This window comes from Artemia sp. Qi Xiang Cuo, chromosome 14, assembly GCF_049724085.1.
Source record: "Artemia sp. Qi Xiang Cuo chromosome 14, ASM4972408v1, whole genome shotgun sequence".
NCBI lineage: Eukaryota > Metazoa > Arthropoda > Branchiopoda > Anostraca > Artemiidae > Artemia > Artemia sp. Qi Xiang Cuo.
Genome location: NC_142807.1, coordinates 5,249,958 through 5,264,953, shown reverse-complemented (window position 1 = coordinate 5,264,953; position 14,996 = coordinate 5,249,958). Strand labels below are relative to the sequence as shown.

General features: G+C 36.2%; 1 protein-coding gene across 2 annotated transcripts in view; it reads left to right on the top strand.

The window, feature by feature from the left end:
* Nucleotides 1-14,996, top strand: part of LOC148944063 (homeotic protein spalt-major-like) — a 77,202-nt gene that overhangs the window by 34,670 nt on the left and 27,536 nt on the right. The window contains exon 2 of one of the 2 annotated variants that reach the window (XM_089100081.1): nucleotides 9,204-9,278. The exons of the other annotated variant lie outside the window; for it this stretch is intronic. Coding sequence (XP_088956207.1) covers nucleotides 9,204-9,278 — 75 coding nt within the window. The remainder of the gene's footprint in view (nucleotides 1-9,203; nucleotides 9,279-14,996) is intronic. 2 annotated transcript variants of the gene reach the window in all.

The following is a 14,996-nucleotide window of genomic DNA, read 5'->3' as shown; positions in this document are numbered from 1 at the left end:
ATATATATATATATATATATATATATATATTACAAATGAGAAAAGATTAAAAAGTTAATTTGGTCGTTATAACTCTCATTTATATAAAAAGCATATCTAGCAATGGAAAACGCTTTCTTTTTGAACAGTATTTAAGTTTCGCATCCGGATTTTTTCTAATTAACGTAGATTTATATATATATATATATATATATATATATATATATATATATATATATATATATATATATATATATATATATATATATATATATATATATATATATATATATATATATATATATATATATATATATATATATATATATATATATATATATATATATATATATCTTAGTTTTTTTTTACGCTATAAATCGCAATCTAGATATTTTGTTTTAAACGTTTAACAGCGAGATCCGATACCTATGAATAGGTTAACAGATTTAAAATGCATTAATTCTTTCACTAATGCTTGTTATGTATTAATTTTGATATTTAATTACACTTTCTGCAAATAATAGCACTCCCATCGAAATCAGCACATACAGAAAATTGTGCTCATCCCCACCAGATTTCCCATCATTTTTAAGGCTTGCCCCATATGTTTCGAATTAAGTCACAGTTTTTCGGCTGCTATGAGGAACTACCCCCCCCCCCCCCCGCACATACACAGATGCAAGATTATGCACTGTTTTTCTTTGTAAGCGTTTGCCAGCAAGACCCGTTACCAATAGAAGGGTCAACAGATTTGACATAAATTAATTCTTTCACTAATACAATGTTGATAAATCAATCGGGGAAAGGGTTATCAATAAGCAGACCATCACAGTCTGTTTCATATAGAATGGTATCCATCAGCTGTCCCATATTCTTTCAAAACCACATATCAAATCGCTTTCGCATATCTTATTATGACCAGATGGTCCAATTTGAGGACGGTGTCCACTTCGGTCCAATTTGTTCCAATAGGATCATGATTGGATATACTAATTCAGTGTTCCCCTTTGGGGCCCCAGATTACAACCTAGGATACTAGATCCTATTGATAATGGGTCACTAGAGATCCTAACAAATATGTCTCTTGCTAAATGAAAGACAGTCCTTTCGCTTAGTTCTAATAGAAATGGATGTTTCTCTCAGTTGTAACTATGACATGATTAAATTAATGTCGTTTTCAGAAGCCAATCTGTCCAACTCTATTTTTTGAAATTCTACGTTCAAAGTATTAGGCTTTTGGTTTTTGGCTTTGCACATTCATTCGATAATTGTCTTAAAATAAGGATAGATGGTGTTCAAACAAATGGTTGAACACATTTGTAACAAAAGACAATTTTCCCAAAAAAGATGGTAAGTTTACCAAAATCAGAACAAGCAATAAATCTTCTTTTTTCAATTTCCCCCGCTGTTTGCTGCGGAGCCTGCTCAAACTAACGTCTCTACCCTGTAATCAAGAGCGTATCCAGGATTTTTGTGAGGGGGGTGGGGAGTTAAAAAACATCCACAAATTTGCTTATATGCATATTGTTACTTTTTACGAATAAAATTTTTTTTTGAGGGGGTGGTAACTACATATATTACAGACTGTATATATCGGGGGGAGGGAGTAAAAAACTGCCCCCCCCCCCGATAGAAACGGCCTTGCCTGTAATATATGTATTTATTACCTATATTATTTGAAAAAAATACTTTTCTAAAGAGTTAAAGAGGCTGAGTCACAAGTTCAAACCTTAAAACGTACAGGGATTAGGAGGTACAGTTGTGGGGCTGCCGCCCCCAAACCCCCCGCTTTTGCACCCTCTTTTGTTAAGATTTTTTAAGTCCTGTAGCCTGCAAACAGTTGGTCGTACCAACTCGAATGAAACTGTTTGAATGGCATTTTTTTTTAAACTTCCGAGAATTTGGCAATGACAACTCAGTCTGTTACAATTATAACTACAAACTTGTCTCTGCGCCAGGTATAGTTATGTATTCAGTGTGATTATGTATGACGGAAAAATAGATGAACCTGAACGTACCTGAACCTAAACTGCTTGTTTATGCTGAGCCCTTCTTCTGTTCCCTGTTTTTTCTGTTCAAAATTGTTAAGTTCATCACATTATAGCTTGTTATCGGTTAGGGAAAAATCTCCTGTAAAAAATGAAGCAAACAGGCTCAGTACTGTTTCTAATCATACAGATGCAATAGGATGTTCTTACGGTACAAAATTCAAGCAGACTTCGTTCGTGTTGCAAAGCATTTCTTTGCAAGGGAAAAAGCGGGGGTGGAGGGGGGCGGTAGACCCCCAAAATAAAAATCTTAACAAAAGAGGCTTTAACTCTTCAGAAAACGTAGTTTTTTTCAAATAAATTTCTGCACGTTTTCGTACAGTTTATTACTTATTATTGCTTGACTAACTGTTAGCTGATCGTGTCAGGAGTTAAAGTTGGGGGGCTGCCGCCCCCCCAAACCCCCTGCTTTTGAAGATTCTTCTGTTAAGGCTATTAATTCCTGAATAGCCTACTCAAATCAAATGCACATTAAGATTTTCTTTTTTCAACTTTTCTTCGAGCATGCGGGTATACGGCATGTTATCAAAGCAGTGGAGACTTACCTGTAAGCTGAAGGCCGACTGTGGTATTCTTCTGGAGACGCCTGTTGAGCCGAAGGATTTAATAGATTGGATTTAAAAAAGAAACTGAGTTTCTTTTTTAAACTTTAAATTCAAGAGATACTACTTTAAATTCAATATATAAAAAAATTACTCTGACGGGGAATCGAACCCGGGTCTTCCGCATGACAGACAGGAATAGTGACCACTGTACTATCAGAGACTCTTGTTAAATCATTTTTAGTCTCTGCAGTCTATTTTCGACGCAAGCAAATACAAAGTAAGATTTTCGTTTTTCGACAAAACAACTTCTGGGAAAGCTGGAAATTTTGGAAGCTTGCAGTCGGTCTTTTCAGGTTAAGAGGACTATTTTGATCTAATTTAATAATGAAATACTATGCTTTTAGGAATTTCAAAAATTAACCTGGGCTTTTATGGGAAAACGAGGTTTTTCGTAAATGTAATTCGGGGGAAAATTCTTTCGGTCTGAAAATGCGAAAAGGCCCTAACAGGTCAAATTCCGCTTCGAATGAGTTCTTATTCACCCGGGTCCATTGCCAACTGTAGCCTGTAGGCGTGGCTGAAAAAAAAAACTTGATGAACATTAAGTGGCTATATTTGGTTTTTGAAAAACAGGGAAGGAGTGATCGGATTGAGCTGAAATTTTGAGGATAAGCTCCCAGGTCCTAGGAAAGCTTATCCTCTAAATTTCAGCCTGATCGGACAACGTTAAAGGGGGGATGTGGTGGGAGGGTCGAAACTTCCGGCCCACTTTCCCCCATGAAGATAAAGTCGGAAGGGGGTGAAATTTTGCATGTTTCTTAGTTTGAGCTTAGACTACAAATTGCAATCACCGCCATCTCTCTGCGACCGCTATGACCGGAAATCTCTTAAAATTGTAGTGGGTCGCCTCTTTAAAGAGGCACTGCCTCCTTGATGGGCATAATTTGGAGTTTTAAATTATAAGTAAATATAAATAAAACCATATTTAGTAAACATTCGCTGTAAGTAAATTTTATTGCAAGTCTAATTTTATATTTATCGATTTGCTTTTCTGCTGACGACTCTTAGAAATAGATATATATATATATATCTCTTTGTCCATATTAATTAAGTGACTTTGTCTCATTATCACTAATTTTCAAATCGAGTCTCACGCACAAAAGTCTCAAGATCTCCAAAATTCATTCATTTCGTTAACTTTGTTATCTATAGCACTTAATCTACGAGAGTTCAGAGAGCATAGGAGAGTTTTACACCTTCCACTTTGATACCAAGTTTTCTTGTTCTTTCATAGTGGCCCACCCCTTAGGACCAAATCCACCGAAAAAAAATCCAAATAAACGGGTGATAGACACGATTCTATATAATTCTGGCTAAACCGCATCATAAATAACATAGCAAAAGTAGGCCAAACAGTTCAAAAAGCCCAGCAAAACAAACAAAACCCAGAAGAATTATACGCATTGCTCAAGATCCAGCACAGTGCTATGATGTATGCGAGGCTGTACCATTTTTTGAAGGATACCGCCTAAGGTCACCATGCAGTGCTGTTCCCAGCCAAAGGTCTGTTTGGGTGAATTCACAAAGGTCCAATCTGACCCCACTGTGAGGCCATGCTGGTAGATTTTTCCTTTCCAGGATAGGGGCGGAAAAAAGAGCTTGTGGCACACCAGCGACGACAAGCATCTCACAAAACAGGAAAAAATCCAGTCTTTTGTACCCAGCGTTCTCCCATCAAGCCTAAAGGCTTTAAAATAGTGTAAAGACCAACTACTGTCTAGATAGCAAACCTTTACCCTTGGAGAAAAGTTTTGCATGCTTAAGGGGGGGCTATGTAACCGATTAAACTTACTACTCGACATTCCCCTTAAATTGAAAACTGCCAAGTCCTTGAGCAAGACTTCACTGGACCCCTTAACCTGCTGAGAAATCAGTAGAGTGCAGACTGTGTTACAAAGTTATTCTTCTTTCAACATACATGCTATTCCTTTTGGCACTTATCGGGTAAGCTTCGTGTTAGCGAATCTCACGCAGAGTCAGAAGCAAAAAATCCCGCTGAGTTGAATGCATACATCGCAGCACGCGTCACTGTTATTAAATAAATTAGCATGCTTCTGTGATCTACACTTGCTGCCTGATTTCAGCAGACGTAAGAGGTTTTTACAGGAATACGAATTATGTTACAATCTCTCATTCCTGCACTACATTATGTAAGGCGTGCGAACAGGGTTGCCGTTTCGATATTTTCCCAATAGAATCCAGTAATTTCAAAACAAAAGTGAGATTAAAATCTGACTTTAAATTGGTTGAGTGGAAGCTTAATACAAACATATATCTTAGAAAAATTTGAAAAAAACGGGGAGGGGGCTCAATTTTTTGTGAAGAAGTCTCCATATGAGGTTTTTGGTAGTAGCGGGTGCCAAAATAAAAAAGACGTATTTGCAGGAAAATAGCAAAAACTGAGCTAAAAACATTTGGTACCAAACAGCTTAAGAATGGGTAGTTTCCCTTTGAAGGCGTAGTTCTGTTTGTGGAATTAAATAGAAAAAACAAGTTTTTTCAACTGAAAGTAAGGAGCAACATTAAACTTAAAACGAACAGATATGATTACGTATATAAGGGGTTCGTCCCTTAGTTAATACCTCGCTCTTTGCACTAAAGTTCGAATTTTGTTCTAATTCTTTAAGAATGACCCCTGAATCACAAAAGCCGTTTAATTAGAATAAATAGCTCTTATAAAAGTACTAAAAAAACTTCAGCGTAAAAAGCGAGGTATTAACGAGGGGGCGAGCCTCTTCATATACGTATACCTAATAATTTCTGTTCGTTCTAAGTTCTAATGTTGTTCCTTAATTTCAGTTGAAAAAACTTGTTTTTTTATTTAATTTCTGATCGTTTTTTGAACAATGCTGGGAAATCTGGCGCCCTCTTCATCTAAAATTCTCCTCTCCCATGAAAATATTCTCCATGGAAAGATCCTCCCACGTGACCCACTCCTCTGGATACCCTCCCCCACCACCACACAGAACAAAATCCCCCTGAAACGTCTGTATACTTCCCAATAACCAATACTGTTTATAAACAACGGGCAAAGTTCATAATATCCAGTCCTTCCCCCGGGGACTGTGGGGAAATAAGTCATCCTCAAAGACATAATTATTAGATTTTTCGACAATGCTGAACAAAATGGCTATCTCAAAATTTTGATTCGGTGACTTTGGGAAAAAATGATCGTGAGAGGGGGCCTAGTTGCCCTCCAATTTTTTAAGTCACTTATATGGGCTACTAGAACTTTTAATTTCCGTTTGAATGTGCCCCCTCGTGATATTATAGGACTACTGGGTCGATACGATCACCCTTGTGGAATAATAAAAAAAATTAAAATAAAAATAAACATGCATCCGTGATCTTTCTTCTGGCAAAAAATGCAAAATTCCACATTTTTCCAGATAGGAGATTGAAATCTCTACAGTAGGGTTATCTGATACGCTGAATCTGATGGTGAGATTTTCAATAAGTTTCTAAGATTCTACGATGGGTCCAGGGGGAAGAAAATGATTTTCTCATCATGTCCTTGGTGCTGAAATCAAAGCTATTTGAATTATTGGGGTTAATGATCACCATATAGATCAGAAAGCACTAAGCAGTCAGAATTCAGGAAGTGGTTGAGCAGCCATGTGGTAGTGAAGAGATTTCCTCCTGAAGAGCAAAACAGGAGTAGAAAGACAATCACGAGATATTACTTAATTCCAGAGCAAGGTTAGCAGTAGCCCCAAGCTCTCAACACTCTTTGGATTTTAGTCTTTAATTGTCAAATGCAATGATGAGGAACCCGCATATTCATTTTTTTATTAACTCATATGAGTAAAGTCATCAAACGTTAAAGCTACTAAGAGGCGGCACCGGTTCACAAAAATGTCGGAGGAGGATCTTGGTACTTGTGCATTATATCTCACCCACCGCTATATACTGTACAAGGTAAATAAAATAGGATGAAAATATAATAGTTTAGAAACAAATTTGGGCTATATATTTGCACGGTACTTTCCCATTATATGGGCCTCTAGGGTTAACCGCTGCAGAGAAGGCAATGATAAAACCCATTTTTGACATGTTAACCGCTGTAGACTAGGCAATGATAGCGTGGTTTGCATTGCGCATACGACATTAAACTGTGGTTTTCTGGGGGTTTATGGGGAGGGGAGAAATGTACCTAGGTTAGGTAGGTTGCGTATTTAATATATGCTATACTTTACCCCCCCCCCCTTAATGTGCAAATATATAGCCCAAATTCGTTTCTAAACTATTATATTCATCCTATTTTATTGCATTAGCATTAACCAAACTTGACTTTTTAGAGAGGCCCATATAATAAGCAAATACCTATTTGCATATTAGGGGGAGAGGTGGTGGCAGGGGTGGATCCAGGATTTTTCTAGGGAGGGGGGCGCAACATAGGTTGATCCGAAAAGAAAATTAGGGGGGGGGGGCAAAATAGGTTGATCCGATAATCTTGCGTTAGGAGCAAGTTTAATTAACGCAAAATTGAGTTAATTAAGTAAATTACACTACTTTAGACTACGCTGGGGGGTGCGCTCTCCTCAACCCCCCCCCCTCTGGATCCGCCGCTGGGTGGAGGTAAAACATAACATATATTAAATACGTAACCAAACCAAGGTACCTTCCCACCCCCCTAAACCCCCAAAAACAACAGTTTAAATATTGTAAGCGCAATAATAAATCACGCTTTGCGATCCATTTATCTAGCAAATACCCGTTTGTCTGGTTTCCTGCAGTAGTTCCTTGTACAGTATATCTAAGATATATTATATCTAGGTGCATTATATCTAAGATATAATGCACAAGTATCAGGATCTTTTCTATTCTTTATTAAGTAAGATACACAAAGGTATTTTTTGAAAATCAAGGGGTCAACTTCGCCTAAAACACCCTTCCATTGGCTGTCGTGGCGACCGACTATCGGGATCATCAATTAATGAATATTGTAAATCGACTTTGTATCTTCCTAAAAATTTCAGTCAACTAAAAAGAAGAAGGTTGATCATTTGTGGATGTTAAAAATAGGTTAAATACCTGACTCAAAAGAATGCACAAGGCTGAATTTTGTATTGTAATTAATTTACAAGACAACTATTATTACAAAACAAAATCTCGTTGCTTGCGTGGCGAAATGCCCAATCCATAAACATCGAAACTGTGAAAAATCAAAGAATTTAATTTTGTTTACCGATAATTTTATGACGACGAAAGATAAGAATAGATCCAGAGATTGAGGCAAAGGTTCCTGAACCTTTTCAGATGACCGACTAGATCAGGGTCGATCAAATCAATTGTTGACCATATCGTCAAGTGTAATAAAAAACATGAAATTTTATACAATTGTAAAAAAAACCATAAATTTTTTAACCACAAAACTTTAATTTAAAATTCTCACAAAGACTCTCTCAGTTAAATTTGTTTGAAAGCTGTGATAAGTTTTGAAGGAATAGCTACAGTTTTAAAACAAAGTAACGAGGTAAGTAATGAGTAACGAGTAACGAACAAAGTAACGAGTATCCAAATAAAGAAAAAATAGCATTACATGCAAAAAATAACAGTTGTAGGAAAACTATATTGTTAATATTTTTTATACCTTTTCAGACGACCTACAAGGTTTAGTGCGACTAAATCAATTGATATCCACACCAATAAAGATATTTTAAATATGAATTGTCACCCAACTGCGGTACAAAATCAGTTTTAATGTAAAATATTTATTATATTATATTTTTAAATATATAATAATAATTATTCAGTTTTAATATATAATATATAATACGTCAAAACATTTTCTGAAAAAAAGAACTCTCTGATTTCCACTTTATTTGTCTGGAAAACTACTTATTTTCACATTTAAAACACTATTTGAGTTTTTCGCAAAATTATGTTAAGTTGTCAACATTTATTTTTGTATGCTGAACATATCGAAAAATGTATCATTAAAATTTTCATTAGACAGTGCTTTTTAGAGTATATTGCAAAAAATGTACCTTTATAAGGTTTTCTTGGCTTGATTAAAGGCAGCTGTCATCCAAATCTGACCAACAAGCCTTAATTATAGAAAAACCAGATTTCCTTACTTGTTTTATCTGGGCTCGTAGAAAAATGAGTGAGTATGAAGAAAAACGATAGTTGAACAATCATTATCTAAGTTAAACCTACATTAATTTTGTGCCAAACAGCTATTCCAGTAAAACACTGCATTGAGCTGCAGGCCGCTAAAGGGCTGTATTATGAACATGGTTTGACTGTTTTTTTATTTCACCACCCTCCTTGTTAATTTCTACGTATTTTTCTGAAGTCAATCATCAGAAAAACTTGGAGCGGAGGGGGTGAGGGCTCCCAAAAATTCTGAGTTTCATTTAATTTCTGGGCATTTATTATTCAAATTATCAAATAAGATTTGCTTTTTTACTCTTACCCTCAGAAATTGTTTTATTACCCCCCCCCCCCCCAAAAAAATCGTTTTTGCGTGTCTGCCAATCACTACTAATACTTTTAAAGAGAAGTTGACTGTGTTGTTGTCCAAATAAATCTAGATAACTAAATTTAAAAGCCAGTTCTCTTTTAGGTAATGACTCGGCTGAAGAAGGTGCTGGAAACCCTGCCGCCGATTTGATATTTAAGGGAGTGTTCCCTGATAAAGGTAGAGCATTTTTCTGTCGGCTTTTGTCCGAGAAGATTAAATAAAGTATTTGAATGACGAATTTGTTGCCTTGAGCACTTTTTTAACCGCAGAATGGCAGAAAACTACTTTAATGAAGAAGCATTTGAAATACGAATTTGTTACCTTGAATATTTTTTTTTTAACCACAGAGCAACAGAGTTTATTTGTAAAAGAAAAATTGGGGCTCAAAAATTGTCGTTCTTTTTAGCGGCTTAAATTTTCATACACAAGAATCAATCAACTGTGCTTTTGTTTTGTTTCTTTCTTGTTTTCTTTTTTCACTGGCTCAAAATTTGATGTGTCGGGCCTAAGGTGATAACGCACCTCAAAACAAACATGTGCCAAAACGACGTGATTGACCTATCGAAAATACGTCACAAAAATAAACCAATGGAATTCAAGCACACTTTTTAGTACGGGAGCATAGGACAGTGATACGTCTCTTTCTATTTATAAATATAAAAAAACAAGTTTTTTTTTTAACAGAACGTAAGAAGCGACATTAAAACTTAAAACGAACAGAAATTATTTCGTATATGAAAGGGGCTATCCCCTCCTCAATACCTCGCTCTTTACGCTAAAGTTTTTTATTATTTTAAAAAATAAAGTTGTGTGAGAGATTCAAACTTTAGCGTAAAGAGCGAGGTATTGAGGAGGCGACAGCCCCTTTCATATACGGAATAATATCTGTTCGTATTAAGTTTTAATGTCGCTCCTTACTTTCAGTTAAAAAAAACTTTTTTTTTATTTAATTTCTGAACATTTTTGAATTAATGCAGCTTTGATTTTGGCTCACCGTACATGAATAATTAAAAAGGAATTTGCATATTAATTTTACTTTTTTGGCTAAATGGCTTTCTCGAAATTTTGTTCTGACGTAACTTACGAATTAACTTACGTAACGAACTTCTGTATTCGTATGTTTTATTTAGTATATTAGGGAGTAATAATTTCTGTTTGTTTTAAGTTTTAATGATGCTCCTTACTTTCAGTTGAAAAAACTAGTTATTTTTATTTAATTTCTGTTCGTCTTTTTAAATAATGCTGGGAAATCCGGCACCCCCTTCATAGAAATGTCCCTTCCCTCAAGGAAACATCCTCCATTGCAGGATCCTCCACCGTAGCCCCCTCCTCCAATACCCCCCCCCCATCAGAAAAAAATCCCTCCTGAAACGTCTTTATACTTCCCATTAACAAATACTATATTTAAACAATGGGCAAAGTTCATAATTTCCAGCCCTTCCCCCGGGAACTGTGGGGGATTAGGTCATCCTCTAAGACATATTTATTAGGTTTTTGACTATGCTGAACAAAATACCTATCTAAAAATTTTGATTGGGTGACTGGGAAAAAAATGAGCGTGGGAGGGGGCCAAGTTGCCCTCCATTTTTTTGTTCACTTAAAAAGGGCACTATAACTTTTAATTTACGTTCAAATGAGCCCTCTTACGATATTCTAGGACTACTGGATCGATAAGATCACCCCTGAAAAAAAAAACACACAACAAACAAATAAACAAGCATCCGCGATCTTTCTTCTGACAAGAAACACAAAATTCCACATTTTTGCAGATAAGAGCTTGAAACCTCCGCAAAAGGGTTCTCTGATACGCTGAATCTGATGGTGTGATTTTCATTAAAGTTTTATGACTTTTTGGGGGTGTTTCCCCCTTTTTTCGAAAATAAGGCAAATTTTCTCAGGTGCGTAACTTTTGATGGGTAGAATTAAACTTAATGAAACTTATATATTTGAAATCAGCATAAAAATCTGATTCTATTGATGTATCTATTGGTATCAAAATTCCAGTTTTTAGAGTTTCGGTTACAATCGAGCCGGGTCACTCCTTACTTACAGTTCGTTACCACGAACTGTTTGATTTCAACTTGGAAGAAATGAAAGGGTTATATCGCCGTGCCGAATTGAAAGGGCATGTCAAACACTCTCAAAACTTTAGAGGAGAGCGGAAGTAATCAGGGACGTCAAATCAGGAAAAATCAAGAAGGGCAAAATTTATTTTTCAGTAATCAAGGGAAGGGGGAGGAATTTGATTTTTTTTTCAGCGATAATACGAAAAAAGGTTTTTTTCAATGAAAATGCCAAAAAATGTATTTTTCAAAATCTAGGGGAGGGTGGCGAAAACTATAGGGTCCAATCTCTCTGCCAACCCGCAATTCCAATTATTGCCCCTGGAAGAAATTTTTCTTAATTTTATCGAACAATTTACCGTGTTTTTTCTAGGACACAAACGAGGCAAAATATTTGAACAATTTCAGGGTGTATCTGAGTAACATGGCTCAATTTAATAAATAGTACTTAAAAATAATGTAGATGGTCTTTAATCTAGACTTTTTGAGGCATTTTTCGTCTCATTCACAAACAATCTTCCCAAGTGGTGGATTCAAGATTTTAAGAAGGGGGAAGCAATGGAAGAATTCTGATGAATTTTTTACTCAACATGTACAAATAGATGAGAGAAAAACTGTAAGGAATAAACTGCGACCAAGGCAGGGGGTTGTCCCCTCCAAAGAATATGCTATTTCCCCTGCTTTCTACGAAGTTAATATGCCTGTGGAACAGTAAAAAGTGGATAAATTTCCAATCGAAGAGTCTTTCTCTCTTCCCTGGTCGTTTTTAAAAGCTTAAATTGCTCTTGCTTTTGAGCAGGGGGGTCCAAGCAGGGTTGCCAACTTGCTCCCTTTTCGTGTAAAATGCGCTTTTTTTTCCTCAGAGGGGATGCGGAAGAGTGAAAATCACTCTTTTTATGTGTCAGTTTTCATTCGCTTTAAACGTCAATAGTTAGCAACTTCGTCAGGAGTGTATGTATCTATGTATAAATTTATTGCCCAATATATACGTAAAATACAACACTGATGGAGTATAAAGAAAGAAAATGGAAAGAAACAAATAAATTCTGACAAATACAGACAAAACCAAAACAAAGAAGAACTGACAGGAAAAAAAAGAAATAGAAAAAAAATACAAATAAGGGCAAAGTGCATTTAATACAAATACAAGAATGCATTTAATCCAAGAAACAGGGCTGTCAACGTTCCCCCTTTTCGTGTGAATTACACTTTTTTGTACCTCAGAGGGGATGCGTAAAAGGGGATGTGCACAAATTAATTGACTTGCACTCTTTTGTTTTAGCAAAATTCACTATTTTTGGCCTTGATTTACGCTCTTTTTAGACGTTGGCAGTTGGCAACCCTGGCCCCAAGCCCACCCCCATCGACACCCAAAAATTATTCTGAATTTCTTGGATCTTCCTAATCAAATTATGAGACATTTTTTTTTACTGTTCCCCCCCCCTCTCAACTGTATTTATGCGTACTTAGCCTATCTGTTTTTAAGACCAACGGCATTTCCTTTACAGTATCTTGATTTGAATCTTATCATCTCTATTATCCCACTGGCTGGCAAGCAATACAGTAACTACTATGTCTTGCTTGATGGATAAATGTTGCAGTAAAAACTTGGGTTGGCAGACACGTCCACAGGAATTATTTAGGGGCTGCCCAATAATAAAATAGCAGGTTTAATATGACAATTTGAATAAGAAATCCCCGGAAACTCGAAAAAAAATTGGGTTTTGGGGCAGGCTCTGAGTCCCTTCCCCCAGGCACGCTGCTGGCGTATAATGTTTAGTGTGCTGTATTTGTATCTTGAATTGTGTTGATATTTTTATTACTGTTAATTAGCTCTAGAACTGCCAATCATCAATCTACAGATCCTAATTTAGATCCTAAAACACATCTTACAGATCCTAGTACAATTTTATTAGCACAAGTCCCGAGGTTCAAGTCCGTAAGAAAAATGTTTCAAATTTCTTAACAATATTTTATTAAAGAAAAGATGTATTAGGTAATTTTTCAAACGTCAATTTATGAATCGAATAGCACGATTGAACTCATTTGATGAATTAAAAAAAAAATGTTTTCACAAAACTAATAAAATCTGATGGGAAACGCAAAAAGACCGTTTTTTTTCGCGGAAATCTGCTGTGCGAACACAGGATAAAAGGTTAAAGCGATCATGACGTCAGTCTACTATGACCCCATTACTGGTGTACAATACTAGTTTAAAATAGCCCTTGCGAAAAATGAGCAAATCTCATACTCATTTATTACGGTTATATACGGTTATACACGGTTATATACGATTTGAGTTTGCCACAAAATTCACTATAGGTGTGTGCAATTTACACGAATAATAAGGCTTGTTTAACGACGGCTCAAATAATATTTGACAGCAGCGTTCCCTTTAGGTGTTGCGCGTCATTTCCACAATAATTCGACTCCTTGTTAAGATAATATCGGCTATTTCTAAAATCTATGGATAGTCATTTCAAAGAAAAATCCATCTTAAGCTTTAGATAAGCTTCTGAAATCAAATCCCCCTATTTCCATGATATTTGATCTTCTTATCTCTTGGAGAGGGTGGAAGTTCTAACACCATGGAAAACATTGTTCTAAGATTAATTGGCGGATGGTTTGTCAGTTAAGGACTCTTGGAAAAAAGAATGGGCAATTCCCTTGAATCATTTTCTTTTAATCCCTGGATCTTATAAAGGAAAACACAATATAGCACGAATTCTGAAAAGCTTGGCTGAATAGAAGATATTAATTCTTACTTTTTTCCCGCTCCAGAAGATGTTCATTTGTCCTAGCAAATGGCATTTCACAAGCAATTTACTTCCACTAAAATTATCAGAAGAGGTAGAAAAGTCTGGAATCTTTTCTCTAAAATGACACTTGAACAAATTGCACGTTTTTTGTATGGTGGCACATCATGGGCGTAGGCAGCATATTGTCTGGGGGGGGGGGGCATTCGATTGTGTGATGGAGGGGGAGATGAAGTTATGTAGGCATGGGCGTACGTAACTTCTTGCCTAGGGGAGGGGGCAGCCACTTCTGTGATGAAGGACGGGGGGGGGGGTCGAAGTTATATTGACAGTTCACAAAACCTTACATTGCCAGCAAGTTCTGTCATACTTATGAAATCCTTATTAATAAGTAATCACCAAAAATTATAAATCATCAATATGCTTCAGCATATTGATGATTGTCAGCAGATTGATGAATGTCAAATATCGGAACTGATATTTGGACATTTCTGTTTATTTCCAGTTTTTTCAACCATCTACCTTTTATCAACTGCTTATCCAACCATCTGCTGTTTCAGCCATATCTAATGTAAATTTGAAGGTCCAGGGGGGCAGCCCCCCCCCCCCCTGCCTCCCCCTCGCTACGCCCATGTGGCACATACGAACATCAAAGGACGCAACCAGGGGCTTGGGGCCTACCGCACACTCCAGAATTCCTAAGTTATCCCGAAGGTCTGCACTTTTATTGAAATTATGAAATGATTATTTTATGTTTCTTATGTTGCTATAAAGAAACATATTTTATGTTTCTATAATTTATATTTTTATAATAAAAATAATATTGTATGTTTCTATAAAAGAAACATTTATTAGATTTCTTTTATTGTCGGTGCACCTCTCCAAAAAAAAGCTGGGTACGTGCCTGCGAGCATCATTAACATACTTATAGAAATTAATGTTTAACACTTAGTTTCTCATACAAACGGCTTAATTTGAGTGGGGGGGGCTAAAACCCCAGCTTTCCCCGAATTCCTAGGCACTTTTAAATCAAATTATAAACACTTTTTTTCACTGGGCTCCTCGTAAAAATTTCT